The 27,183-nt window shown below is 38.6% G+C and overlaps 2 protein-coding genes across 2 annotated transcripts; one reads left to right on the top strand and one right to left on the bottom strand.

The window, feature by feature from the left end:
- Positions 1-1,014: 1,014 nt before the first annotated feature.
- LOC311302490 (translocating chain-associated membrane protein 1) lies at positions 1,015-21,323 on the bottom strand. The gene is made up of 11 exons (XM_084428415.1): positions 21,060-21,323; positions 17,456-17,522; positions 15,798-15,922; positions 13,664-13,780; positions 13,502-13,560; positions 8,169-8,253; positions 7,668-7,738; positions 7,141-7,245; positions 6,410-6,553; positions 4,024-4,181; positions 1,015-1,974 (listed from the first exon to the last, which is right to left on the bottom strand). The coding sequence occupies exons 1-11, from the start codon at positions 21,177-21,179 to the stop codon at positions 1,901-1,903; spliced, it is 1,125 nt and encodes a 374-aa protein (XP_084284541.1). The 5' UTR covers positions 21,180-21,323; the 3' UTR covers positions 1,015-1,900.
- On the top strand, positions 21,298-26,858 carry aar2 (AAR2 splicing factor). The gene is made up of 4 exons (XM_084428414.1): positions 21,298-21,643; positions 22,122-22,880; positions 24,499-24,728; positions 26,560-26,858. The coding sequence occupies exons 2-4, from the start codon at positions 22,124-22,126 to the stop codon at positions 26,725-26,727; spliced, it is 1,155 nt and encodes a 384-aa protein (XP_084284540.1). The 5' UTR covers positions 21,298-21,643; positions 22,122-22,123; the 3' UTR covers positions 26,728-26,858.
- Positions 26,859-27,183: the final 325 nt, after the last annotated feature.

Genomic DNA, 27,183 nt, shown 5'->3' with positions numbered 1-27,183 from the left:
TTCATCTTCGGAACACAAATTAAGATATTTTTGATGAAATCTGAGCCATGTTTCACTCCTCCACAGGCTTCTATGTGACCGAAACTTGCTGGCCCAGAAAAGTTATTAAAGAGATCGTTAATATAGTCCAAGTGGCTAAAGTGGCTCAATCTTAAGTATATCAAGCGACGAGAATACTTTTTGTGCGCAAAAACAAACAAAAATAACGACTTTATTCCACTATTCATTTCCTTCTCTCTGGACCTCTAGTTGGTTCGCGTAGTGTTTTTGCGCAGCGCGTCTGTGTTACACGTCACCACGTAGGCTCACTATTGGCCGACGCCGGTCATGTGTGTGTTGCGTGATGACGTGCAACACAGACGCGCAGCGCAAACACACTACGAGGCCCAGAGAGAAGGAAATGAAAAGTGCAATAAAGTCGTTATTTTTGTTTGTTTTTGCGCACAAAAAGTATTCTCGTCGCATGATATACTTAAGATTGAGCCACTGGAGTCACTTGGACTATATTAACGATGTCTTTAATACATTTTCTGGGCCAGCAAGTTTCGGTCACATAGAAGCCTATGGAGGAGTGAGACAAGGCTCAGATTTCATCAAAAATATCTTAATTTGTGTTCCGAAGATGAACGAAGGTCTTACGGGGTTGGAACAACATGAGGGAGAGTAATTACTGACAGAACTTTCATTTTTGGGTGAACTAACCCTTTAAGTTATCACTCCAACACGTACGTGACATCATTAACCAACGTGTTTGAACGACCAATTTGTGACAATACGTTTTCGGGAAACAGTCGTGACTAGCTAGTTGATTTCCTCAATATCATGGACAAGATTTGTTCTCAGTTTGTCGGAGAGGGCACAGATCGGCCTAAAACTCCTGCAGTGAGAGCCAGGCTTTAGTGTGGCCCCAGATTAAATTGGCATCACAACTGAAACTAGGAGGGATATCATTAGGCGTGAATTATGGATTATATTGATAATCATTTATGGTAGCAATGATAAGCACCAAGAAACCGACTTTAGGCTCTTTAATAGTCCTGGGTTAGCATGGGAACCCTTCCTGTGGCAAAATGCAAAAAAGAAAAAAAAGGCATTATGAGAAATAAATCATCCAAGCCTGCAGGGGGAGCCGTCATCCAACCACCTCAACAACTGTCCACAAACGCAACGAAAAACTGGTTTCCTTCAGGGGGAGCCCTTACAAACAGCTCTAACTCAACTGATCTGTCAATACTAACAATCACAAAAAGATTCGCCTTAAACGACATTCACACCCAGCAAAGCACTGAAACCGGAGCCGAAAATCAGTGGGTCCTGCTTTCAGTGATTAAATGTAAAATTACACAGCGAAGGTCATTTAAAAAGCTACATGAAAACGATGTGTTGCGTGTCAGGTGACCAGTCCTTCGCCACCTCAGCCTCCTATACTGGAGTTTCTGACCGAGCTTCATCGCAGCTCGAGCACTGAGGGGATAAAGGTTAACAACTGGGACCCAAATGCTTCTATCCACACGGTGTGTTTCATGAGAAGCACAGAGATGATGTCGAATAGGGGTTAACTGTGTTAAGCTCAGGGCCAGATTCACTTCTCAGCAACACAGACAGAGATATTTCCATTGTGCAGATTCTGGAGGTGAAAGTGAGGATGAACTCTCTTCATGTCCATCACAAACCATTCAGAAAACCTCCCACTCTTACCAAAAGTCACGAGCAAATGGATATAATGAATGCTTATAAATCTATAGATCTTTTTTTGAAAATGAAAAATTACACCTGAACCATGCCGTACAACTTAGTTCCTTAGTCTGTGGTTCGTTTCTCAGTTATCAATCTGTTTCTTTCCTAAAGTTCAGGGTGGAAACAGAGCATCACATTTCGGGCACCTGCGGTCTCATCCCTCTTACGAGGCTTTAGATTTTCTGGCTCTTGGTGAAGTCTTGTCGTCTGGCTTCATGACTCCATTCACTGAACCCCCTGCCAACAAGAAATAACAGCGTTTAGGAAGGAAAACAGAGGAATTTCTATGGAAGCTTGTTTCCGCCACTGAATAATAAATAAATAATAATAATTGCGACTTTTTATCTCACAATTCTGATTTGTTTTCTCACAATTGCGAGATATAAAGTCAGAATTGCATGATATAAAGTCGCAATTGCATGTTATAAAGTCAGAATTGTGAGATATAAACTATTCTGAGGTAAAAAAAATTAAATAAAATAAAAGTCAGTGTTTTTTTCCCTTAGAATTGGACTTTATATCTCAGAAAATATATCTGAGAAAAGTCAGAATTGCGAGAAAAATAGTCAGAATTCTGACTTTATAACACGCAATTGCGACTTTATTTCACGCAATTCTGACTTTATATCTCGCAATTCTGACTTTATATCTCGCAATTCTGACTTTATATCTCGCAATTCTGACTTTATATCTCGCAATTGCGACTTTATTTCACGCAATTCTGACTTTATATCTCGCAATTCTGACTTTATATCTCGCAATTCTGACTTTATATCTCGCAATTCTGACTTTATATCTCGCAATTCTGACTTTATATCTCGCAATTCTGACTTTATATCACACAATTCTGACTTTATATCTCGCAATTCTGACTTTATATAACACAATTCTGACTTTATATCTCGCAATTCTGACTTTATAACATGCAATTGCGACTATTTCACGAAATTCTGACTTTATATCACGCAATTCTGACTTTATATCTCGCAATTCTGACTTTATATCTCGCAATTCTGACTTTATTTCACGCAATTCTGACTTTATATCTCGCAATTCTGACTTTATATCTCGCAATTCTGACTTTATAACACGCAAGTGCGACTATTTCACGCAATTCTGACTTTATATCTCGCAATTCTGACTTTATATCTCGCAATTCTGACTTTATATCTCGCAATTCTGACTTTATATCTCGCAATTCTGACTTTATATCTCGCAATTCTGACTTTATATCTCGCAATTGCGACTTTATTTCACGCAATTCTGACTTTATATCTCGCAATTCTGACTTTATATCTCGCAATTCTGACTTTATATCTCGCAATTCTGACTTTATATCTCGCAATTCTGACTTTATATCTCGCAATTCTGACTTTATATCACACAATTCTGACTTTATATCACACAATTCTGACTTTATATCACGCACAGTTATCCTGTGTCACAAATTAATACACTTCTGTCACAAATCAGAGGCCAAATATGGAACTTAAGTCTTTCCAATTATACGTTTTGACAAGATTAGAAAGAGATTTGATTATAAAATAGTGCAGTAAATGTGACAGGGAGGTTTTAAATGGCCGTTTCCATTGTAAATCATTGTCCAAGTTTTCACAGTATGAATTGTTAGTATTTACGCCAATAATAATAATATTTTTTTTTATTTTTATAGAAAACTATCATTAGTGCAGTTGCAGTGACATGCACTCATGTGTCCGTTTCATTTTCAGAATAGAAATACACTTTTATTTTCATGATTTCCAGCCACTGAGTGGCATACTCCAAATTGTAATTTAATGACAATCATGTTAATCTTCCTGCTTACGAGAAACCTAACTGACAACTAACTTTACATTTGCAAGAATAAAAATGTCATTTCCAAAATGGTCTCTCTCTATTTACTTAAATTAGTCAATTTAAAGTGAACTGTCTTAGTGAACTCATTTACACGGCAACAGTTAACTAAAAACGGAAGCATTTTTCCTTAACATTTTTTTAAAGTTTGTGTACAGACGTCAATGTTGACACAACGATCCCCGTTCACACGGATCCGTGAAAAAGAATAAAAACGCTGTATTCTGCTGTCTGGCCACTAGTTGGCGATGACACTTTGTAAAGCACCACCATAGACTGAACATGTTGTCACAAATTTGCAGTTTTGTAGTTTACACATTGTGCATGTTCATGTCCCCAAAACGCCAATGTCGTTCAAATGATATAAACAGTAAGATTATTGTAATTTATCCTTGTAATTTACATGCAAAATGGCTTTCGGGAGAGACTCACCTCTGGAGTCCTTCTTGCTGGGTCTGCTTTTCGGGCTGACAGCTTTCTTCTTACTGGCCTGGATTTGAGATTGTTCTCTCCACTTCTTTAGCTGGAAGTTTATGAATTTCCACATCATCCAGGCCTGGGTCAGGCAGATGGCCGACAGACAGGTCATCCTGAAAGAGGACAGTCCAACACTCACAAATACTCCAATTCAGCATTTAACACCAGAACAACTGCAGTTTGAGCTCTACCCTCACTGTTAGATCACTGAAGGTGTCGTGGAGGTCCGTCAAATCACATCAGCGAACCCTTGAATGCCCGGTGTTTGGCCCTCTCCTGTTCTCACTATACACAACTACACTGAGACCAATCATTCAGTCCTGATGGCTTTTTCAACCTGCTATAGTAATGACTTCCAGCTCTATCTGTTGTTTCAGCCTGATCACCATCTCGTACTGGCACAGCCGTATCCTTCGGATGAACTGCTTATTCGATTTCAATTCAACTTTATTTCCTGACTCAAGGTTCATTAGAGAGAAAACATACAACAACCTACACAATAAATAGACAATTATGCCAGTACTTTCTCATAAATGGCTGGTATCGCACCACACTTTGCCTAGGGTTTGACAACAGCATTTTTATTTTCATTATCCAGCCGACAAATAAACGTATACATCAAATTCCTCATTAAAGCCATAAAGGTTTTTACTCTTAACATACAAACTAGATTATTGCACTGCTCCACCTCGTTTTTTAATTTTTTTTTATATAATCCTCACACAATCATTGTAGGCAACCTGAAGCTTGCAGAGGCTCACTTTTTAAAACTTGACCCACAAGGGAGCAGTATAAAAGTAGTACAGTATGCTCTAGGTTTATCTTAACCTGATCCGGACACATTTAACATTTTCTCACCAACATACAGTATAAACTTGGGCATAAAACATTCGTTCGGTGGGTTGGTATTCGATTTGAAAATTTGACATTCGAATATTCGTTTTTGTTTTGTTTTTTGTGCACACCTGGCATCCCCCTCGAAACGGTCTGATGCCTGAGCTTGTGTTTTGGGATAAGCTGCGTTGCTTTGACAATGTGGAAATAGAATAATAGAAACAAAATGTATTAAGCTTTTAACCCGTTATTATCAATCTAAATTAATCTCGTTTTTAATTTAACAATTTCGGTTTTCTTTTTTAAATTTCATTTTTTTCTTTATTTAAATTTAGTTTTTTCTTTATTTAAATTTCACTTTTCTTTATTTAAATTTCGGTTTTTCTTTATTTAAATTTCACTTTTCTTTATTTAAATTTAGTTTTTCTTTATTTAAATTTCGGTTTTTCTTTATTTAAATTTCGGTTTTTCTTTATTTAAATTTCACTTTTCTTTTTTTAAATTTAGTTTTTCTTTATTTAAATTTAGTTTTTCTTTATTTAAATTTCGGTTTTTCTTTATTTAAATTTCGGTTTTTCTTTATTTAAATTTCACTTTTCTTTATTTAAATTTAGTTTTTCTTTATTTAAATTTCGTTTTTCTTTATTTAAATTTCGTTTTTTCTTTATTTAAATTTCGGTTTTTCTTTATTTAAATTTCACTTTTCTTTATTTAAATTTAGTTTTTCTTTATTTACTACCTTATTAAAAGTATTGCTTAAGTTAACAGACCTGAGTGTGTGTGTTACGTGTATTTACTTTGTGTTGTTCATGGGGAAGATGTGTTTAATATCACTAGTGTATTATACTAGCATATAAGCCCTGCCCGTGTGAGGTGCTGTTCTGTAGTTTATTAAAAGTTAATTAATTATGAATGTGTCGTGTCTCGGCGTGTCTATCTATATTGCACCAAATGCGACACTGCACTCCCGAGTGAAGTCGATTGGATGAACGGTTCTCGAAATAATCAAAATGCAAACGGACAGACAGACACATAGAGAATAGGCTACTGCCTTTGTTAGAGAGAAGAATATGTTCAGCACCCTCTCTCCGAAGCTTAGAATATTCGATGTTCATTACTACCGAAGCTTCGAAGCTCAAAAAATGGTATTCGGACCAGCCCTAGATATGCCCCAAATATTTCGTTTTAGTACTTGCCCTGACTGAAAAAATCTGGAAAATGGTCCTAATCCCCTTTTGTTCTACATATCATGGCAACACTCTTCTTCATTCTTACATCATATTTAATCCCATAATCAGAGCATACATTTAGCAGCTGTTGAAAGCCTTGCAGAAAAAAATTACCATAGCGTCAGCATACATAAGATGATTGATTAAGATATTACCCAGCATGCATCCAGTCTTACAGTCACTTCATTGTTCTGTTAGAATATTAGATCTGTCAACTAAATTAAATTAAATTAAAAGTAAATTACAGAGAGCAAGCAAACACGTGGGAAATGACCTACCTGACAGTGAGCACATTGAAGTTTCCATCCGCTAAGGAAAATCCCTGATTATCTGTGCGGGAAAGGCCGAATCCGAACGTCAGAACAGAAACAGTGAGTGTCAGGAGGCGGGTGACGACAAACAGCAGAGCCCACAGTGTGAACCTAAGAGAGAAACACAGCACAGGACATGTTAAGGTTTTAATGTTGTTTATGTGTCTATGCGGTGTTTTTAATATGCTTTAAGACAAACCATGTGCAAATTCATAAGTCGACACCATTGCTGAGTGTTTCCTCCTTAAAACTGCAGTGAACCAAAGTCTCAAAAACACGCTTTGAAATCGCTGGTGTTTCTGACGTCACAAACTACCTTGTAATCAATCAGATCAACGTGTGATCGTCAACCAGTGGATCTCTGAGTGAGTGAGTGAGTGGAGGTGGGGCTCATTTGCATATTCATGAGGCAAGAGTGTCGAGTTACATTCAAGCTATTTTAAGACATGAAGACATTTTTCCAAGGAAAAAACGTTTAAATATGTCATTTAGGTGATCAAAGATGAGTTCTAAGGGATATAATGATCGACTACAGGGGGACTTTAACAGTTCAAACTAAGGTCTCTGCAGAGGAAGTGTGTGTGTGGGGAAAGGAAGTAGGCGTTATATAACGTTATAAAAAACATGATTATAAGATTATAAGACAAGAAACATGTGGAAATAAGGGCTTGAGGGCTCAAGATAGCAAGTGAACGAACCCTTTCTGCTTGTTTTCATCACTGAAGTAGAAGAGTCGTGAGGCGTGAAACAGCAGCTCTACCAGGTAATGTGGCACCAGAAGAACCAGACCTAAACGGTGGAGACTGAGACACACACACACACACACACGAGTAAGATTCACTGTTCAACCAGTCAAAAATACACGTCTATAAACTACGAATTAACCCGTATTGCTGCACTCATCTACCATGTGCTGTACAAACAGAAAACATAATGATCAATCATAAAACATGTGAATTCCTATTGGTTTCTTAGTGTAAGAGCCTGAGTTGGTCTTTTTCTGGGTCCCGGTTTGATGTACAAACTCATTTCCGACCTTCTAAAGGTAATAATTCTCACCATTACAGACGATTTAGAAGAACTGCTCTAAATAACTTCATAACTTCATGCAATAAAGTCAGCACTTTCTCTTTAAAGGAGGACAGATCTACAGGGTTTGGGTCTCGCCGTCTATCTCTATCCTCATCACAACAGCAGATTCACCTTGAAATAAGAAAACACTCACTTGAGGACATAGGCACCAGTGATGTGAAATATATAAAGGCAAATATAGTAGAGTTGACGTGGAATATCTTCCTGAAAAAAACAAAAATAAACCCAATTTCAATTTAATTGCATATTACAAGAAGCATATTGGATAACACTTTACAATAAGGTTTATTAGTTAACATTATTTAACTACCTTTGTCAACATGAACTAAGAATGAATAACACTTCTACAGCATTTATTAATATTAATTGCAACATTTACCAATGGATTAATAAAATCAGAGGTTGCATTTGTTAACATTAGTTAATGCACCGTGAACTAACATGAACAAACAATGAACAGCTGTATTTGTATTAACTATCATTAACAAAGATTAATCAATACAGTAACAAATGTATTGCTCACGGTTAGTTCATGTTAGTTAATACTTTAATGTTAACTAAAGAACCTTATTGTAAAGTGTTACCAGAAACCTGCTCTCAGCTTCAAGTACATACGGCCTGAACGAAGCCTTACCTTTCGTACTTTCTGGAAATACAGTTCAGGAAGAGCGTGGAACCAGTAGGCGATCTGACAGATGTAGAAAAACTTCACCTGGAAACTAAAAGACAGAGAGAGGATTGAGCATGCGAGCCTCAACGGGGCACATCATGTGTCAAACACTCACACAAACAGGTTACAATCTGATTTCAACATTTTCAAATGTTCATATCTTCTACTAAAGCTGACGAGACATGTATGACATACACTGAATAGTGTATAGGAATTAACTGATGCTGAACATTTCCTTCTCTCGCACTTCTGTAACACATCTTTCCCTCGCGGGTCAAAATGACCCGAAGCCCTAATTAGGGGCCAAGCACCGAAGGTGCGGAGGCACCTATTGTGTTTGTTCCGGTTCTTATTAGGGGCCAAGCACCGAAGGTGCGGAGGCACCTATTGTATCTGTTCCCGTTCTTATTATTATTATTCTTCCTTCTTCCAACTGGGAGTCTATGGCAGCCCATAGAACCGAATGCGGGAAAGTTGTTTTGGTTTGACATTCTGATAGAGGACAGTCCCAACATTAAATACACCAATTTTGGTGTGTCTAAGTCATTCCCTCTAGCGCCACCACCTGTCCAAAGTTTCACTTTTATTTTGCTAATAACTTTTGAACCGTAAGGCCAATCAACAAAATTCTTTTTCTCTCTGATTCCTGAGCTCATGCCAATTCGATTGCACCCTATGACGTCATTTCCGTCATAACAATATGGCCGCCATTATGAATTTATCTAAAAAGCTACTTTTTCGAACTCGTCCTAGACGGTTTGTCCGATTTGCACGAAAATTGAACCAGATCATCTACAGACCATGCTGACAAAAAGTTATGGAATTCAAGTTGATTCGCTTAACAGTTTTCGATAAACCCACGAATAAATTTTACGTAGCGCTTGCGAAAACAGATGTAAAGCCGTATCTCCGCAACGCTTTATCAGATTCAGACCAAAGTTGGTACATGTCATCACAAGCATGACCTGAGGCTACATGCTGTGTTTCGGCGCAGCGCCACCTACTGGTCCGGAGATATGAAAAATGGCTATTTTTGCTTATAACTTCTGAACAGTTTGTCCAAAAATCATAAAATTGGTCTCGTTAGATTCAGGGTAACATGCCGAGTCCACTGATATCCAATATTACCATATCGGCCATTTTGGCTGTCGGCCATTTTGAATTTTGTGCTAAAATGCTGTATTTTAAGAACGCATGAACGGATTGTTACGGAACTTGGTATGGGTCATCAGCCCGATGTCCTGAAGGAGCGTGAGAAGTTTCGAAACAGCGCCACCTAGTGGTGAATTTTTTTTTTCAAATGCTTATAACTTTGGGTGTGGTCAACTTATTTTCACGAAACTCATCTTTTTAGACTCCTGAATCATTGCCGAGTCCTATGATACCAAACATGCTAGGTTTTGCCTTACGGTTTGTGTAGCGTTGTGATTTAGCGCTTAAAAAACATTTGGCTATATCTTCGAAACCGCTAGTCCGATCGAGACGAAACCACCGTCAGAAGTTTGGAAACATAGGTCGATAGCTATACGCCAATGCCCAAATGCGAAAATATTGATGTTTAGGGGTAGTAAATTCCAAACAAAGTCATGTGTCAGTAATTTTTTACGTGTTTTTTCATATAAATGCCTATAACTCTGAAGCGAATTGAGATATTTTCACCAAAACTGACACACATATGTATGGGCTCACTCTGAGGACACGTAAAAAAAATTGTGGGACTGAGCCTCTTGGTGGCGCTATAATAGAACAAAACATGAAATTCCCATTGACTTCAATAGAGTTTTGTGAAATAAAATGCTATTTTCATTCAAAACCTACTTTTTCGAACTCCTCCTAGAGTGTTTGTCCGATTTTCACCAAAATCGAATCGTATCATCTCCAGAGTGTGCTGACTAAAAGTTATGGATTTCGTGTCAATAGACGAAACCGTTTTCGTATAGCGTAGCAGCAAAGTTGAGGCATGATGCTAAAAGCACTATTCAGGCTTTATCTCTGCAACGCCTTGACATATTGACACCAAACTTTGTATGTGTCATTGTCACTTCACTCTGACCACATCACATCAGTTTTGTAACTGCGCCACCTATTGGTCGAAAGTGATAATCCATTAAATCATATTTTAAATGATTTTTTATATGATTTTTCAGCCATTTCATCTAAAATCCTCTTTAAATGTATTTAATTGCTCATTGTTCCAGTTGGTCTGACACCTTCAGCCATTTTGGCATATCCTGTCATCTGCTTGCGCTTGGCCCCGATAATTGCTGCTTGCAGCTATATTTATTATTATTATTCTTCCGCTTCCGACTGGGAGTCTATGGCAGCCCATAGAACCGATTGCGGGAAAGTTGTTTTGGTTTGACATTCTGATAGAGGACAGTCCCAACATGAAGTACACCAATTTTGGTGTGTCTAAGTTATTCCCTCTAGCGCCACCACCTGTCCAAAGTTTCACTTTTATTTTGCTAATAACTTTTGAACCGTACGGCCAATCAACAAAATTCCTGTTTCCTCTGATTCCTGAGCTGATGACAATTCGATTGCACCCTATGACGTAATTTTCCCTCATAAAACTATGGCCGCCATTTAGAATTTTCCCAAAAAGCTACTTTTTCGAACTTGTCCTAGACGGTTTGTCCGATTTGCATGAAAATTGAACCAGATCATCTTCAGGCAGTGTTGACCAAAAGTTATTAAAAGAAAGTTGATTCGTCAAACCGTTTTTGATAAACGCTCGAACAAATTTTATGAAGCGCTTGCAAAAACAGTCGTAAGGCTGTATCTCCGCAACGCTTTATCGTATTCAGACCAAACTTGGTACATGTCATCACAAGCATGACCTGAGGCTACATGCTGTGTTTCGGCGCAGCGCCACCTACTGGTCCGGAGATATGAAAAATGGCTATTTTTGCTAATAACTTTTGAACAGTTTATCCAAAAATCAAAAAATTGATCTCGTTAGATTCAGGGCAACATGTCGAGTCGACTGATATCAAATTTTACCATATCGGCCATTGTGGCTGTCGGCCATTTTGAATTTTGTGCTAAAATGCTGTATTTTAACAACACATGAACGGATTGTTACGAAACTTGGCATGGGTCATCAGCACGATGCCCTGAAGGAGCCTGAGAAGTTTCGAAACAGCGCCACCTAGTGGTGAATTTTTTTTTCCAAATGCTTATAACTTTGGTTGTGGTCGACTTATTTTCACGAAACTCATGTCATTAGACTCCTGAATCGTTGCCGAGTCCTACGATACCAAACATGCTAGGTTTCGCCTTATGGTTTGTGTAGCGTTGTGATTTAGCGCTTAAAAAACATTTGGCTATATCTTTGAAACCGCTAGTCCGATCGAGACGAAACCACCTTCAGAAGTTTGGAAACATAGGTCGATAGCTATACGCCAATGCCCAAATGCGAAAATATTGATGTTTAGGGGTAGTAATTTCCAATCAAAGTCATGTGTCAGTCATTTTTTTCGTGTTTTTTCATATAAATGTCTATAACTCCGAAGTGAATTGAGATATTTTCACCAAAATTGACACACATATGTATGGGCTCACTCTGAGGACACGTAAAGAAAATTGTGGGACTGAGCCTCTTGGTGGCGCTATAATTGAACAAAATATGAAATTCCCATTGACTTCAATACAGTTTTGTGAAATAAAATGCTATACTAAACAAATGCATTGGTGTAATATTACGAAACTCAGATTGTGTCATCAGCACCATCCCCTGAAGGCAACCAAAATATTTCAAGACAGCGCCACCTAGTGGTCAAAAGTTATAACAAAATTTTCAAAAAGGCTAATAACTTTTGAATAAATCTGGCTATTAAAATGCCACGGATCTTAATAGATTCCTTGGGTCAAGCCGAGAACATAGATACCAAGTTTTCCTTATTTGGCCAAACTTCCTGTCCGCCATCTTGATTTTCAGTCAAAACCTACTTTTTCGAACTCCTCCTAGACCGTTTGTCCGATTTTCACCAAAATCGAATCGTATCATCTCCAGCCCGTATCGACTAAAAGTTATGGATTTCGTGTCGATAGACGAAACCGTTTTCGTATAGCGCAGCAGCAAAGTTGAGGCATGATGCTAATAGCAATAATTAAGGCTTTATCTCTGCAATGCCTTGATATATTGACACCAATCTTTGTATGTGTCATTGTCACTTCACTCTGACCACATCACATCAGTTTTGTAACTGCGCCACCTATTGGTCGAAAGTGATAATCCATCAAATCATATTTTTAATTATTGTTTCTATGATTTTTCAGGCATTTTGCCTAAAATCCTCTTTAAATGTCTTTAATTGCTCATTGTTGCAGTTGGTCTGACACTTTCAGACATGTTGGCATGTCTTGTCGTCTTATTCTGCTTGGCCCCGGTAATGGCTGCTTGCAGCTATATTTATACTTCTTTTTTTTTTTTTTTTTTGAAAGCTCATTTTATTTAATTTTGATAATATTTTTTTCTCTGTTTCAATGCAATTTTTTGTGGGAGGATTTTTTTGTTATTTTTAGTTTTATTTACCTCTAAATTACTAGATTTGATCAATAAATAATAAATAAATTGTAATTTAATTCACAATTTCATGCATAACCCTTTTAATTCAGCTCAAAATATCTCACATTGGGCGTCTTTGCCGACCTCTTGTGGAAAAAAACATATATAACATGATATTTCATGAGTCTTGCCACTAGATGGCCTTATAGTTTGCATATATAGTCCTTCAGTATGCATTCAGATACACATGTAGATATTATTTGGTAAAGTTTTAGCATTTTTAGTTAGAATTTTGAGCATTTTTAAGGTTTTTCTATGTGTACTGAAGCATTCCTCGATTTACATTCATTCCTAAGGGGGTCAAATTTGACCCGCGAGAGAAGGATGTGTTACTCCTTTTGTTACTCCTCGAATTAATCCATTATTATTTTTATTTTTTTGTATTCGTGGTTCAAGTGCGACAAAAGTGCGATAAAAGTAATGAACACTCAATGTTTTATTTTTTTTTTCGGGTCAAAATGAAGAAAAGGATGTTCACTGTAACAATTTGACATGGTGTTCTCGAAGACTTGGACTAAACAGAGATAAACCACTAACATTGCTAAAGAAATGATCACTATTGTGCATACTTAGGGTTAGTGACTTGAATGAGCACTTTACCAAAAGCATTACATTCAGGCACACAACATGTCTGTATTAGACATCGCTGATGCCTCAAATCGTGATACTTTTATCAAAATCTTTTAATGGCTGTTAGAATGAAGTCGTCACATGATTCAACACTCACGCCATGTGAATATGAGGATAACCTTCCCAAAGAAAGGTTGGATTTGTCACAAATTCCTCCTGTGGACAGAAAACCACAGTGAGTTAGTGTGTGTGTGTGTGTGTGTGTGTGTGTGTGTGTGTGTGTGTGAGGATAAATGAGTCGTGGTGTCTGATGTCTCACGTTGGTGAGGATGCTGACGCCCCAGACGAAGGAGAACAGGTAGAAGGAGGCCAGCTGTCCCGACTCGTTGAACTTGCTGTGTTTCGTTTTGGACAAGTGTAGCCGGCGATTGATTTTCTGTGGGAAAGAAATCAGGTTACGGCCATGCGAGTTTGTTCCAAGATTCTTTGAATAAAATAAGTCTGACAAAGAAATGGCAAGAAGTCATGGGCAAAAACACAGTATTTTTATATAAGTGTGCACAACATTCTTTACCTCCACGTCGTGCATCAAAGGATTGGTTCACTTCAGAATTAAAATGTCCTGATAATTTCCTCACCTCCACGTCATCCAAGATGTTTATGTCTCTCTTTCTTCAGTCGAAAAGAAAGGTCACGTCACGTAGGCGGAAGAGTGTTCACAAAGCCAACGTGCAAAGACTAAAGTCAAATGCCGTTTACAAAAAAATAAAAGGTTAAGCTACGATGTCGGACGCGTTTTCCGCCTACGTTCGGTTACCGTCGACCTTTCCATCGTGATTATGTGAAGTCGTGGACGTGCAAGACGAGCATTTGTGGTGAAAAAGTATATAAATGTTTATTTTTGTTATAAAATGGCGGATGGTTTGTCTAGATAAGACTCTTATTCCTCATCTGGGATCGTGTCGAGACTTTGAAGCTGCACTGAAACTCACATCTGGACCTTCATCCTGTTGGACCCCATTGAAGTCACTATATGGAGGAAAATCCTGGAATGTTTTCCTCAAAAACCTTCATTTCTTTTCCACTGAAGAAAGAAGACAGGAACATCTTGGATGACGTGGAGGAGAGGAAATTATCTGGAGTGAACTAATCCTTTAAAATTGTGTAACGCACACCTAGACATGGATTTTTTTTTTTTTTTTGCAAGGACACATTAAATTGACAATTATAAATGTTACAAAAGATTCTCTTCCATATAAATGTTGTTTTAAACTTTCTATTCATCAAACATTCCTGAAATAATTTAGTTTCCACACACACACACACACAAATAAAGCAGCACAACGGTTTTCAACATTAATAATAATAAATGTTTCTTGAGCAAATCAGCTTTTTCACAATATTACTGTTTTACATTAGAATGGTTGAGTAAATCTCTCTCCACACAGACACACTCAAACACACTCACACTCTCACACACACACTCACTCTCACACACTCACTCTCTCACACACTCACTCTCGCACACACTCACTCTCGCACACACTCACTCTCGCACACACTCACTCTCGCACACTCACTCTCGCACACTCACTCTCTCACACACTCACTCTCGCACACACACACACACACACACACACACACACACACACACACACACACACACTCACTCACACACACACACACTCTCACACACTCACTCACACACTCACTCTCACACTCACTCTCACACACTCACTCTCACACACTCTCTCACACTCACTCTCTCACACACTCACTCTCTCACACTCACTCTCGCACACTCACACACACTCACTCTCGCACACTCACACACACTCACTCTCTCACACACTCACTCTCTCACACACTCACTCTCTCACACACACTCACTCTCGCACTCACACACACTCACTCTCGCACACTCACACACACTCACTCTCTCACACACTCACTCTCTCACACTTTCTGCATTTTTACATTTCCAAAAAATCTCATTCTGTATGATTTATAAGCTTGTTTACCCATGGGGACCTCTATTTAGGTCCCCACTGTGACACAAGTCCCCATGAGTCTGTGTGCATTCAGGTTGAAGTCCCCACCGGGATAGAAAAACAGGTACACTCACACACACACACACACACACACACACACACACACACACACACACACACTCACTCACTCACACTCTCGCACACTCACTCACTCACACACACACACACACTCACTCTCTCACACTCACTCTCTCACACTCACTCTCTCACACACACTCACTCTCTCACACACACAGAATATTTTACATTTTTAAAAGTGAATGTAATTTATTTCTATTATAAATTGCATTATTAGTGTAATGAGTGAACATTTGGGATGAAAACAGGAACATGAGCTTTTGGTGCGTCCCCTCTACTGTGATGGACCATCTCCTCTCTCCACGGGCCGAGTGCATTACTCACGTCGAGGACGTACTCCTGAATCAGGGCGTGGAGGATGATGGCGATGAGCAGGTAGAAGAACACCGTGGCGATGTCCTTGGGCCCGTACGTGTAGAGGTTCACGGGTTCAGGCTTGTCCTCTGCATCTGAATCAAGCAAGACGACACCGTGAACGCGTGCGGCTTTAAACCTCCGCACATTCATACGCACTCACTAGGGTGCCGCTCATCTACACACACGTCTCACTAACTAGCAAGAGCTGTGATGTCCTCACACACACAATGGCATTTCTCAACAGATAAAGCCATCTGGGTGAGTGCTGAAAGGTCATGAGCGGCAGCAAAACACACTCAGTTGACTAGAATAACTGTGTCGTGTGAATTTACACTTTCACTAATTACACGACAACGATGTACTAAACACTTGTTCGTGTGAAAATGACATTGTCTAAACGATACCCATTCACACGGATCTAAAGCTAATGTAAAATAAGAAATAAAGCATTTTCAAAAAGCATTTTCTGTTCCAAGAGATTCATCCAGTAACGAAACAAGTGAAGTATTCATGAATCATTCATTTAAAACGATGCTTTTAAAATAATTCATTGAAATTAATTAAGCATTGCAGCTCTTAATATTTTGTCAGAGCCTCTAGTAAGTTGATTTTGTTTAGTCGTCTATTCAGATTCGTGGAAGATTCCTATGGAAGCTTGTTTCCGCCACACAATAAAACATGTTAAAACATAGTTGTGCCTTTTTTTATCTCACAATTCTGACTTTATAACACGAAATTACGAGTTTATATCTCACAATTCTGACTTTATAACACGAAATTACGAGTTTATATCTCACAATTCTGACATCTTTTCTCCCAATCGCAATTCCGAGTTATAAAGTACAATTCTAAGGGAAAAAATACTTTTTTTTTCTTCTCAGAATTGCAAGTTTGTCTCCCAACTTTACCTTCATAACACAAAATTGTGACTATATATCACGCAATTCTGGGATGTAAATCGCAATTGTGAGAAAAAAGTCAGAATTGTGAGATAAAAAGTCGCAATAACCTTTTTTATTTTTCCTTCTGTGGCGGGAACAAGCTTCCATAGATTCGTGATCTCGGTTTGAAACAAAGAAATCATTTTCAATTCATCCAGAATTGCACACTGAAGCACAGACTGACAGAGAAGAGGGAAGAATGGGCATCAAAACACCGTCATAAAATGTATTAATGTATATTTGTTTTAAATAATAAGATATCTTTAAACGAAAAATATTAATTTTAAAAATACTATACTATTTATTTTTAGGTTTACAAGCATATGTAAAAAAATAAAAATAAAATCAGGTCTTTTCAGGTCCATATGGTAAAAGCACGTTTTTTTTTTCTGCCTTTTTTTATTATAATCAATATTTTACAATATCACCCTCGACCCGTGTGCGAGTTTTGTACCTGAACCCGCTCCGGTCTCGGGTTTTGGGATGAAAGTGGACCTGCGAAGACTTCTAATCTCAGGAACTAGAATCTAAATGATGGACTAAATGGGTGGAAATTGTTCACCAACAGCCATTTTCTGGAAAACAACTGGGTCTTTCATCTCAGTCTGTCAGTCGTGGTCACATGTGTTTCAGCTTGGACCCTGATGACTGTAGCTTAGCATTACTGAAAGATCTAGGCCGTACCTGCATCCGGGCTCTGTGTGACATTATACTGGACTGTGATGAACATGATGGCAAACTTTGCGGTCACCTGCAATAAAATAAACATCATATGAACACATGTATAGCAAAAGCCACAACATTAACGACACCACATCAAATATTTCCTGCCATTCTAGTACAAACTGCAGCAATATTAGTACAGAAACAGAGATCAGATTTTTAAAGAAAGTTTAGAATATAGTTTTTTAAGGAAGTTTAAGTTGAGAGGAAGTGGAGAACATTGAACGGGTCAAATATCTCTGTAATGAGGAAGCAGAGTCAGTCATCTTCTCATTATTTGACGTACTTGATTTTAGACCGATTAGCATGTTTAGTGCATTTAGCTCAAATATTAAAATAACTTTCACTTGCATTCAGTGGCATGTGGACACATACTTCTAATAAAGCAATTATGTTAAGAACAACGTATTGAGATTTTATGTCTTCACTGGAAATACTGAAATATTCAGCCCACTAATTAATCGTAACTTAATAAACCGAATGCATATTTACATATCATTATATGATGGTCATGTTATTATTTGAGTGTAATATTAGTCAAAAAGACCCTAAAATGTGACACTCCTGTTGTTATATGATAACAAATTTCAATAGCATGATTTCATAAAGGTTTGATAATAAATAAATACGTCGAACATGAGTTTAATAGTACAATACACAATACACAAACATGCTCTTCTTAATATTTACTCTACAACAACCTCAAGAATAATCCTGCTGTTATTTGAGTTTTATAGTAAATAACCTCAAGCATGACGTTCATGTCATAGATTTATTAGATCAAAATAGGTTATGATATGTGAATAATAAATAATAAGCTCAAACGTGACGATCATGATATGATACTAATAGGAAATGATAACTTTAAACACGATGGCCAATCATGTTTGATACAGTCGATCATTGTATTATATGGATTTAACACCAATTAAACATGTTATGGTGTGTGTGATACAGATGTAACACTGATTACAGATGTTATGGTGTGTGTGATACAGATGTAACACTGATTACAGATGTTATGGTGTGTGTGATACAGATGTAACACTGATTACAGATGTTATGGTGTGTGTGATACAGATGTAACACTGATTACAGATGTTATGGTGTGTGTGATACAGATTTAACACTGATTACAGATGTTATGGTGTGTGTGATACAGATGTAACACTGATTACAGATGTTATGGTGTGTGTGATACAGATGTAACACTGATTACAGATGTTATGGTGTGTGTGATACAGATGTAACACTGATTACAGATGTTATGGTGTGTGTGATACAGATTTAACACTGATTACAGATGTTATGGTGTGTGTGATACAGATGTAACACTGACTGAAGATGTTATGGTGTGTGTGATACCGATGTAACCACTGACTGAAGATGTTATGGTGTGTATGATACAGATGTAACACTGATTACAGATGTTATGGTGTGTGTGATACAGATGTAACACTGATTACAGATGTTATGGTGTGTGTGATACAGATGTAACACTGATTACAGATGTTATGGTGTGTGTGATACAGATGTAACACTGATTACAGATGTTATGGTGTGTGTGATACAGATGTAACACTGATTACAGATGTTATGGTGTGTGTGATACAGATGTAACACTGATTACAGATGTTATGGTGTGTGTGATACAGATTTAACACTGATTACAGATGTTATGGTGTGTGTGATACAGATGTAACACTGATTACAGATGTTATGGTGTGTGTGATACAGATGTAACACTGATTACAGATGTTATGGTGTGTGTGATACAGATGTAACACTGATTACAGATGTTATGGTGTGTGTGATACAGATTTAACACTGATTACAGATGTTATGGTGTGTGTGATACAGATGTAACACTGACTGAAGATGTTATGGTGTGTGTGATACCGATGTAACCACTGACTGAAGATGTTATGGTGTGTATGATACAGATGTAACACTGATTACAGATGTTATGGTGTGTGTGATACAGATGTAACACTGATTACAGATGTTATGGTGTGTGTAATGCAGATGTAACACTGATTACAGATGTTATGGTGTGTGTGATACAGATGTAACACTGATTACAGATGTTATGGTGTGTGTGATACAGATTTAACACTGATTACAGATGTTATGGTGTGTGTGATACAGATGTAACACTGACTGAAGATGTTATGGTGTGTGTGATACAGATGTAACACTGATTACAGATGTTATGGTGTGTGTGATGCAGATGTAACACTGATTACAGATGTTATGGTGTGTGTGATACAGATGTAACACTGATTACAGATGTTATGGTGTGTGTGATACAGATGTAACAGTGATTACAGATGTTATGGTGTGTGTGTGATACAGATGTAACACTGATTACAGATGTAATGGTGTGTGTGATGCAGATGTAACACTGATTACAGATGTTATGGTGTGTGTGATACAGATGTAACACTGACTGAAGATGTTATGGTGTGTGTGTGATGCAGATGTAACACTGATTACAGATGTTATGGTGTGTGTGATACAGATGTAACACTGATTACAGATGTTATGGTGTGTGTAATGCAGATGTAACACTGATTACAGATGTTATGGTGTGTATGATACAGATGTAACACTGACTGAAGATGTTATGGTGTGTGTGATACAGATGTAACACTGATTACAGATGTTATGGTGTGTGTGATACAGATGTAACACTGACTGAAGATGTTATGGTGTGTGTGTGTGTGTGTGTGATGCAGATGTAACACTGATTACAGATGTTATGGTGTGTGTGATACAGATTTAACACTGATTACAGATGTTATGGTGTGTGTAATGCAGATGTAACACTGATTACAGATGTTATGGTGTGTATGATACAGATGTAACACTGACTGAAGATGTTATGGTGTGTGTGTGATACAGATGTAACACTGATTACAGATGTTATGGTGTGTGTGATACAGATGTAACACTGATTACAGATGTTATGGTGTGTGTGATACAGATGTAACACTGACTGAAGATGTTATGGTGTGTGTGATACAGATGTAACACTGATTACAGATGTTATGGTGTGTGTGATACAGACGTAACACTGATTACAGATGTTATGGTGTGTGTAATGCAGATGTAACACTGATTACAGATGTTATGGTGTGTATGATACAGATGTAACACTGACTGAAGATGTTATGGTGTGTGTGATGCAGATGTAAGACTGATTACAGATGTTATGGTGTGTGTGATACAGATGTAACACTGATTACAGATGTTATGGTGTGTATGATACAGATGTAACACTGACTGAAGATGTTATGGTGTGTGTGATACAGATGTAACACTGATTACAGATGTTATGGTGTGTGTGATACAGATGTAACACTGATTACAGATGTTATGGTGTGTATGATACAGATGTAACACTGACTGAAGATGTTATGGTGTGTGTGATACAGATGTAACACTGACTGAAGATGTTATGGTGTGATACAGATGTAACACTGATTACATGTTATAGTGTGTATGATACAGATGTAACACTGACTAAAGATGTTATGGTGTGTGTTTCGGAGTAAACTCAGACCTCGAACATGAGTCCCAGCAGGACGACCATGGCCACACACGACACCATATCCGCGTGATTCTGGATGACAAACTCGTGGCTCAGCACGGGCGGACTCTTGTTCTTCTTGCGGAAGCCCATCGCTCTTCTGTCGCAGGAATACACACTCCTGATCACTGCAGACACTCGCAGAACAAGCAGATCAAGGCTAAATCCACACTATTCAGTCATAAAAGCCCCAGTACTCTCACTCACACCCGCTCGCGATGGACGCCGGAAGCTGTGAAGTGTCCGACGAAGAGTGTCACTGTAAAAGTCTACAACAAACATGTCTTCTTTTCTTGAGAAATAGCAGTTGGATACAATTTTGTTAGACTTATATATCACACTTTAACGGAGGACGAGGAAAAAAACGCGTTTAATGCCCCATTAAACTTGCAGGATGACACATTTTTTCACTACAAACAACTGCAGAAGGATGTTGTGTTGAACTGTAAAGTTGTCTTGAACTTTTATTTTGCCTTTAAGCGGAAGTTCTCTCTTGTTGATTCACACATGGCTTTTACGCAGAAATGCTGGATTTGTGACTGAGCGCGGTTGTTTTGGTATTATGAGTTTTCTGTTTTGCTCTTATGTTTCCGACATATTCATGTTTTTACCCTAGTTTTGCTGTTGGTGGTTATTTAATTATTTTCATTATTATGGAAACATATTTTCTAGCTTGCTTACTCACACAGTGCCTTGCCTTAATATTGTATTAATGTAATGTCTTTTACATTGTATTTAAGAAGCTAAATCTTGAACTTTTTATTCATACTCATTGACTTCTGATGCTAAATCTGCCATAAATTAATCCATATTTTGCCAACTGAATATATTTCTTGCCAAAGAGTCATCGATAATGAACTTTCTGTACATCCATAAAATGTATTAGTTTTTAATGCACAACTTTCTAGAGCGGACACAGTGATCTCTTATGACATAGACAAATGACAATATCTGAAATAGTTATTATCATTTGTTGTAATGTGATTTCAGTCACATATCTACAGTAATTTTGTGTGTGATCACTATTTTACGCAGATATGGCAGGAACAGAGATGGACCCTGAAGTGGCTCGGGGCTTATTTGAAGAAGGAGCCACTCTTGTCTTGCTCGGGGTTCCTGAGGGAACAGAGTTGGGGCTCGACTACAAAACCTGGACTTTGGGCCCCCGGTTCCGCGGGGTGAAGATGATTCCTCCCGGGCTCCACTTCCTCCACTACTGCTCCGTCAGCACGAGCGGGGCCTGTGGGGAGATCAGCCCCAAAACAGGCCTGTTCCTGTCCCTGAAGCCCCGCGAGGTGCTCGTGGCCCACTGGAACCAGACCGAAGATGACCTGGAGATCTCCCAGAGCCCGGAGGAGGTGGAGCGCGTAAGGGCCAATCTCCGGGAGCTGGACGGGTACCTGGGCCCGTATCCCTACGACACCCTCCGGAAGTGGGTCTCGCTGACGGACCGACTCAGTCAGGAGGTGGCCAGCGCTCTCCAGCCCCTCAGCGGGCGCGTGTGTGCCTTCAGCGACGTGATCCCAGAACTGCAGCTGACCCACACTAAAGACCGGGCCGAGCAGAACCTTCCCCGACACGATCAGGAGTGCCAGAGCATGAAGGAGGGCCTGGAGCGACTGCCCCGGATGAAGCACAGGGAAGGCACGGCGCTGCGGTTCTCCCACATCCCCGAACAGGCGTACCCTCCCGGGGCGACCCCGGCTCAGATCACACAGTACAACATGGACTGGACCTACTCCCTCAACTGCGTGCTCGAGAGACATTATAAAGAGCAGCCGCTCGATGTTCTAGGTGAGCGTTCAGTTTACTAACCGGACATCATGTTGTTAAACCTTCAGGAATGGCCATTGTGCCATAAAAGCCTTAAAAGCCTCTTGTTGTCCTGTAATGTATTGTCATTGGTTTTTATTAGGGGTGTAACGAGACCCACATGTCACGATTCGATATTGAACTCACAATACAATATTATTGCGATACTCCAAGACATATGATAAAAGTTTAACCAAAAATATACTGTTGATTAAAATGGTAAATTTTGTTTTACATTGTGAGTGTAAATGAATAGACTTGGACTTGATGCTGAAACCCAAAGCACAGGACAATAGAGACACCAGAATAACAATATTCATGATTCTGAAGCTGAAAATACAGAATTATCATCTTTGGATGATATCTTTTCTTAATACATTTTTTAACATCAGACATTTGGCATTATCAGGACACACACACATTCCTCCACTCATACATTATATTCAACATTATATATAGCAGTTTAATGTAGTACTGACACTAAAACTCTGAAAACTTGATTTATTTTATTATTTGTAATTATTATTTTGGCTGAACTATCCACGATACATATTGTTGCATTTTTGTATTGCGATATATTGTGACACGGTATATTGTTACAGCCCTATACAGTTTTTATTGATGCCTGCACCACTTTTGCTTGTGCTGTGCTGAAAATACTTTTCCTAATTTGGTCAAAAATAACCATCCTTTAAAATAGCTTGTAAATCTCTCGTTAGGCTTTGCTATCACCAAATACTGGGTTCAGTCTTTTTGTCAACTTGTTTTCTTTCATTTAGCACAGGTTTTGTGTTTCTATTTGGATCTGATTGATCGTAGGCCTTGTTGATGTGAGCTTATTCACCTCAATAGTCAAGTCAAGTCACCTTTATTGATATTGCACATTTAAGTTGAGCGCAAAATTGGAATATCGCATTAAACATTTTTGAATAAAGCAGCGTTTCAATCCCATGTGTTCAAGGCAAAATATCTGGATGTTGCTGCAATCTGGGAAGAAACTGGCTTCCGAAATGGGATCTGATCACAGACTTTGACTCAAGATCCATCAAACCAATATTTGAGATGCTGCGATCCCATTGGTCTGCTAGTCCAGTTAACCAACCAAGTTCTTTTTTGTAGTGCATATTCAGTAAATGTGTTTCTATCACAGTTTATACACATATCTTCTTATCGGATGAAAAATGTGTCCACCTCAATTGAGCTCACATGTTTTTAATGAGCATTTTTAGAATTTATGCACATCTTGGCATTGCCATCCAGCATTTAATTTATTTTTATTTTATTTTATATAATATCCCAAAATTCGCATTAAAAATTGAATCCAGTATTTGGTGATAATAAACCATAACGAGAGATTTACAAGCTATTTAAAAGGATGGTTCTTTTTTTACCAAATTAGGTAGAAAACTAGTTGAAAACAAAATATTGAATCCAATATTTGGCAATAACAGCATAATGAGAGATTTATAAGTAGGTTTTTTGTAGGCCGGTCATTTTGACTTGTGGTGTTTTTAGTCAAAAATGACCCGCTAACACAAATATAAAACTCTAGTGTGAAGTACTGTGGTGAAACCGTGGTGGTGTGTGTTGCTGTGTGTAGGCGAGCTGCAGTTTGCGTTCGTGTGTTTCCTGGTGGGGAACGTGTACGAGGCGTTCGAGCACTGGAAGAGCCTGCTGGCGCTGCTGTGCCGCTGCGAGGAGGCCCTGAGGGAGCGCACGGACCTGTACCTCGGCCTCATCGCCGTGCTCTACCACCAGCTGGGAGAAATCCCACCAGACTTCTTCGTGGACATCGTGTCCCAGAACAACTTCCTCACCTCCACACTTCAGGTGCGGGTCACATGCTTTCCCTCTCCCAATCCTGGTTTCAGCTAGAACAGAAGTGGAACATGAGCAAAGCCATTCAGGTCGTCTTAAGGTCAACATTAAATCAAAAGAAACCCTTTTTACTTGTTAAAGGATTAGTTCACTTCAGAATTAAAGGGTTAGTTCACCCAAAAATGAAAATTCTGTCAGTAATTACTCACCCTCATGTTGTTCCAACCCGGTAAGACCTTCGTTCATCTTCGGAACACAAATTAAGATATTTTTGATGAAATCTGAGCCTTGTCTCACTCCTCCATAGGCTGCTAGGTGGCCCAAACTTGCTGGCCCAGAAAAGTTATTAAAGAGATCGTTAATATAGTCCAAGTGACTCCAGTGGCTCAATCTTAAGTATATCAAGCGACGAGAATACTTTTTGTGCGCAAAAACAAACAAAAATAACGACTTTATTCTACTATTCATTTCCTTCTCTCTCGACCTCTAGTTGGTTCGCGTAGTGTTTTTGCGCAGCGCGTCTGTGTTACACGTCACCACGTAGGCTCACTATTGGCCGACGCTGGTCATGTGTGTGTTGCGTGATGACGTGCAACACAGACGCGCAGCGCAAAAACACTACGAGGCCCAGAGAGAAGGAAATGAATAGTGGAATAAAGTCGTTATTTTTGTTTGTTTTTGCGCACAAAAAGTATTCTCGTCGCATGATATACTTAAGATTGAGCCACTGGAGTCACTTGGACTATATTAACGATCTCTTTAATAACTTTTCTGGGCCAGCAAGTTTGGGCCACCTAGCAGCCTATGGAGAAGTGATCCAGCACTCAGATTTCATCAAAAATATCTTAATTTGTGTTCCGAAGATGAACGAAGGTCTTACGCGATTGGAACAACATGAGGGTGAGTAATTACTGACAGAATTTTCATTTTTGGGTGAACTAACCCTTTAAAATTTCCTGATCATATCCAAACTTTTGTATTATTTTTTTCCGAAATGTTGACAACTTAGTGTTAACTAATAATTGTTGCAAACTGGTACTACCAACAAAATATTAGTGCATTCCTGGAACTGGGCGTCGCTCTGGGCGTCTCGGCGTTCTGCCAGGACTTTTACGTGCTTTTCCCAAACCACTGAAGTGACGTCGACGTCCGGGTTAGCGGTAGCATTAGCCATCAGGCAAGTGTTATTTAAATAAACTCCTGATGTACTTACAAACTTTACAATGCCTCGTTTTATGAGTACAGAACCTATTTGTACGGCTGTAGAAGTTTGGTACCATTCTGGGCATTATTAGTGGGGTAATTTACGAGATACAGCCTTGGATCCATTAGCGTCTGCACTAAACCATCCGGCTGATTTCTCTAAATAAGCTCTAACTTTAATAATGTTCGACCCAGGGGGAAAAGCTTCTGGGGGGTGTTTGGCTCGAGGTCATGGTGCAAAGGACCCTAGGTTGAAATTACTCCGAACCATCCCTTAAACTTCTATCCGACGCACCTTCGGGTGTGTGACACACTATATATTAAAAAAAAAAAAAAAAAAAAAAAAAAAAAATTGTTTACTTTCACTTCAGTGGCCATTACCGACATCAGAGAACTGTAAAGTTGTGTTATTTTAATTATAATCGTTTAATTATTAATAATTGTTCAGTAACATTTTTGAAATATTACTTCCAAGTAAATATTTGAGGCAAAAAAAAAAAAAGAAAAAAAGAAAGTGTGTGAATGGCCGGTGTGGAGCTGGACTGGTCAGCTCTCTTTCATGATGCATTTGCCAAACAGTGTGTGTGTTGTTTAATGTAACTAACTAATAATCTCTTTTTCTCCTGTTGGTGCGTTCCAGGACTTCTTCCAGTTTGCCAGCGCTCCCGGGGTCGACAGCACATTACGGAAAAGAGCTGAAAAATTTAAAGTCCATCTGACCAAAAAATTCCGTTGGGACTTCGACGCGGATCCTGATGAATGTGCTCCAGTGGTGGTGGAGCTTCCCGAGGGACTCGCCCTGGACTGAGGCGCTTCCCGAGGACAATCTTTTCAGACTGCATTCATCACATACTACAGCATCTGGATATTCCCCTGTTCTTCTGAAGTCATTTTTCTTTGACCATTTCATTTTTTATTAAAGCTAATTCTTTCACGTCATTGTTCTTGAATTGTGTTTTCATGTCCCTGAGCACCATATAAAGCCACTAGAGGGCAGGCTACTACACATATTTTGTTGTCTTGACCCAGAATCCCGAACAGTCTTATATTTTGTGCTGTCTATAATTGTTGTTCCTTTTTATATATATTAATGTCTTTGGTCAAATTAAGCTGTTAAATAAATAGTTTGTCCCTTTAAATGCAAAAAGAGGGCAGACGACCGTAATTCAAATGTGTATATCTTTGCAACCATTCAAGGTATGACTTTGACTAAGATATCATTTGAAAGCTTATGGTCTCCTCTTTCCATTAATACCAAAATCTC

Source organism: Rutilus rutilus (assembly GCF_951802725.1).
Source record: "Rutilus rutilus genome assembly, chromosome: 13".
Lineage (NCBI taxonomy): Eukaryota > Metazoa > Chordata > Actinopteri > Cypriniformes > Leuciscidae > Rutilus > Rutilus rutilus.
This window is presented reverse-complemented; position numbering and strand designations above follow the sequence as displayed.

What these genes read in the sequence shown, in the direction of transcription:
- LOC311302490 (XM_084428415.1), bottom strand. Translation starts at nt 21,179, where the DNA reads ATGGGCTTCCGCAAGAAGAACAAGAGTCCGCCCGTGCTGAGCCACGAG. An exon ending in TGCTGGGACTCATGTTCGAG is followed by an intron (nt 17,523 to 21,059) that starts GTCTGAGTTTAC and finishes ATTTTATTGCAG; the next exon opens with GTGACCGCAAAGTTTGCCAT. An exon ending in ATTTCCAGAAAGTACGAAAG is followed by an intron (nt 7,739 to 8,168) that starts GTAAGGCTTCGT and finishes TGTTTTTTTCAG; the next exon opens with GAAGATATTCCACGTCAACT.
- aar2 (XM_084428414.1), top strand. Translation starts at nt 22,124, where the DNA reads ATGGCAGGAACAGAGATGGACCCTGAAGTGGCTCGGGGCTTATTTGAA. An exon ending in GCAGCCGCTCGATGTTCTAG is followed by an intron (nt 22,881 to 24,498) that starts GTGAGCGTTCAG and finishes TGCTGTGTGTAG; the next exon opens with GCGAGCTGCAGTTTGCGTTC. An exon ending in TCCTCACCTCCACACTTCAG is followed by an intron (nt 24,729 to 26,559) that starts GTGCGGGTCACA and finishes GGTGCGTTCCAG; the next exon opens with GACTTCTTCCAGTTTGCCAG.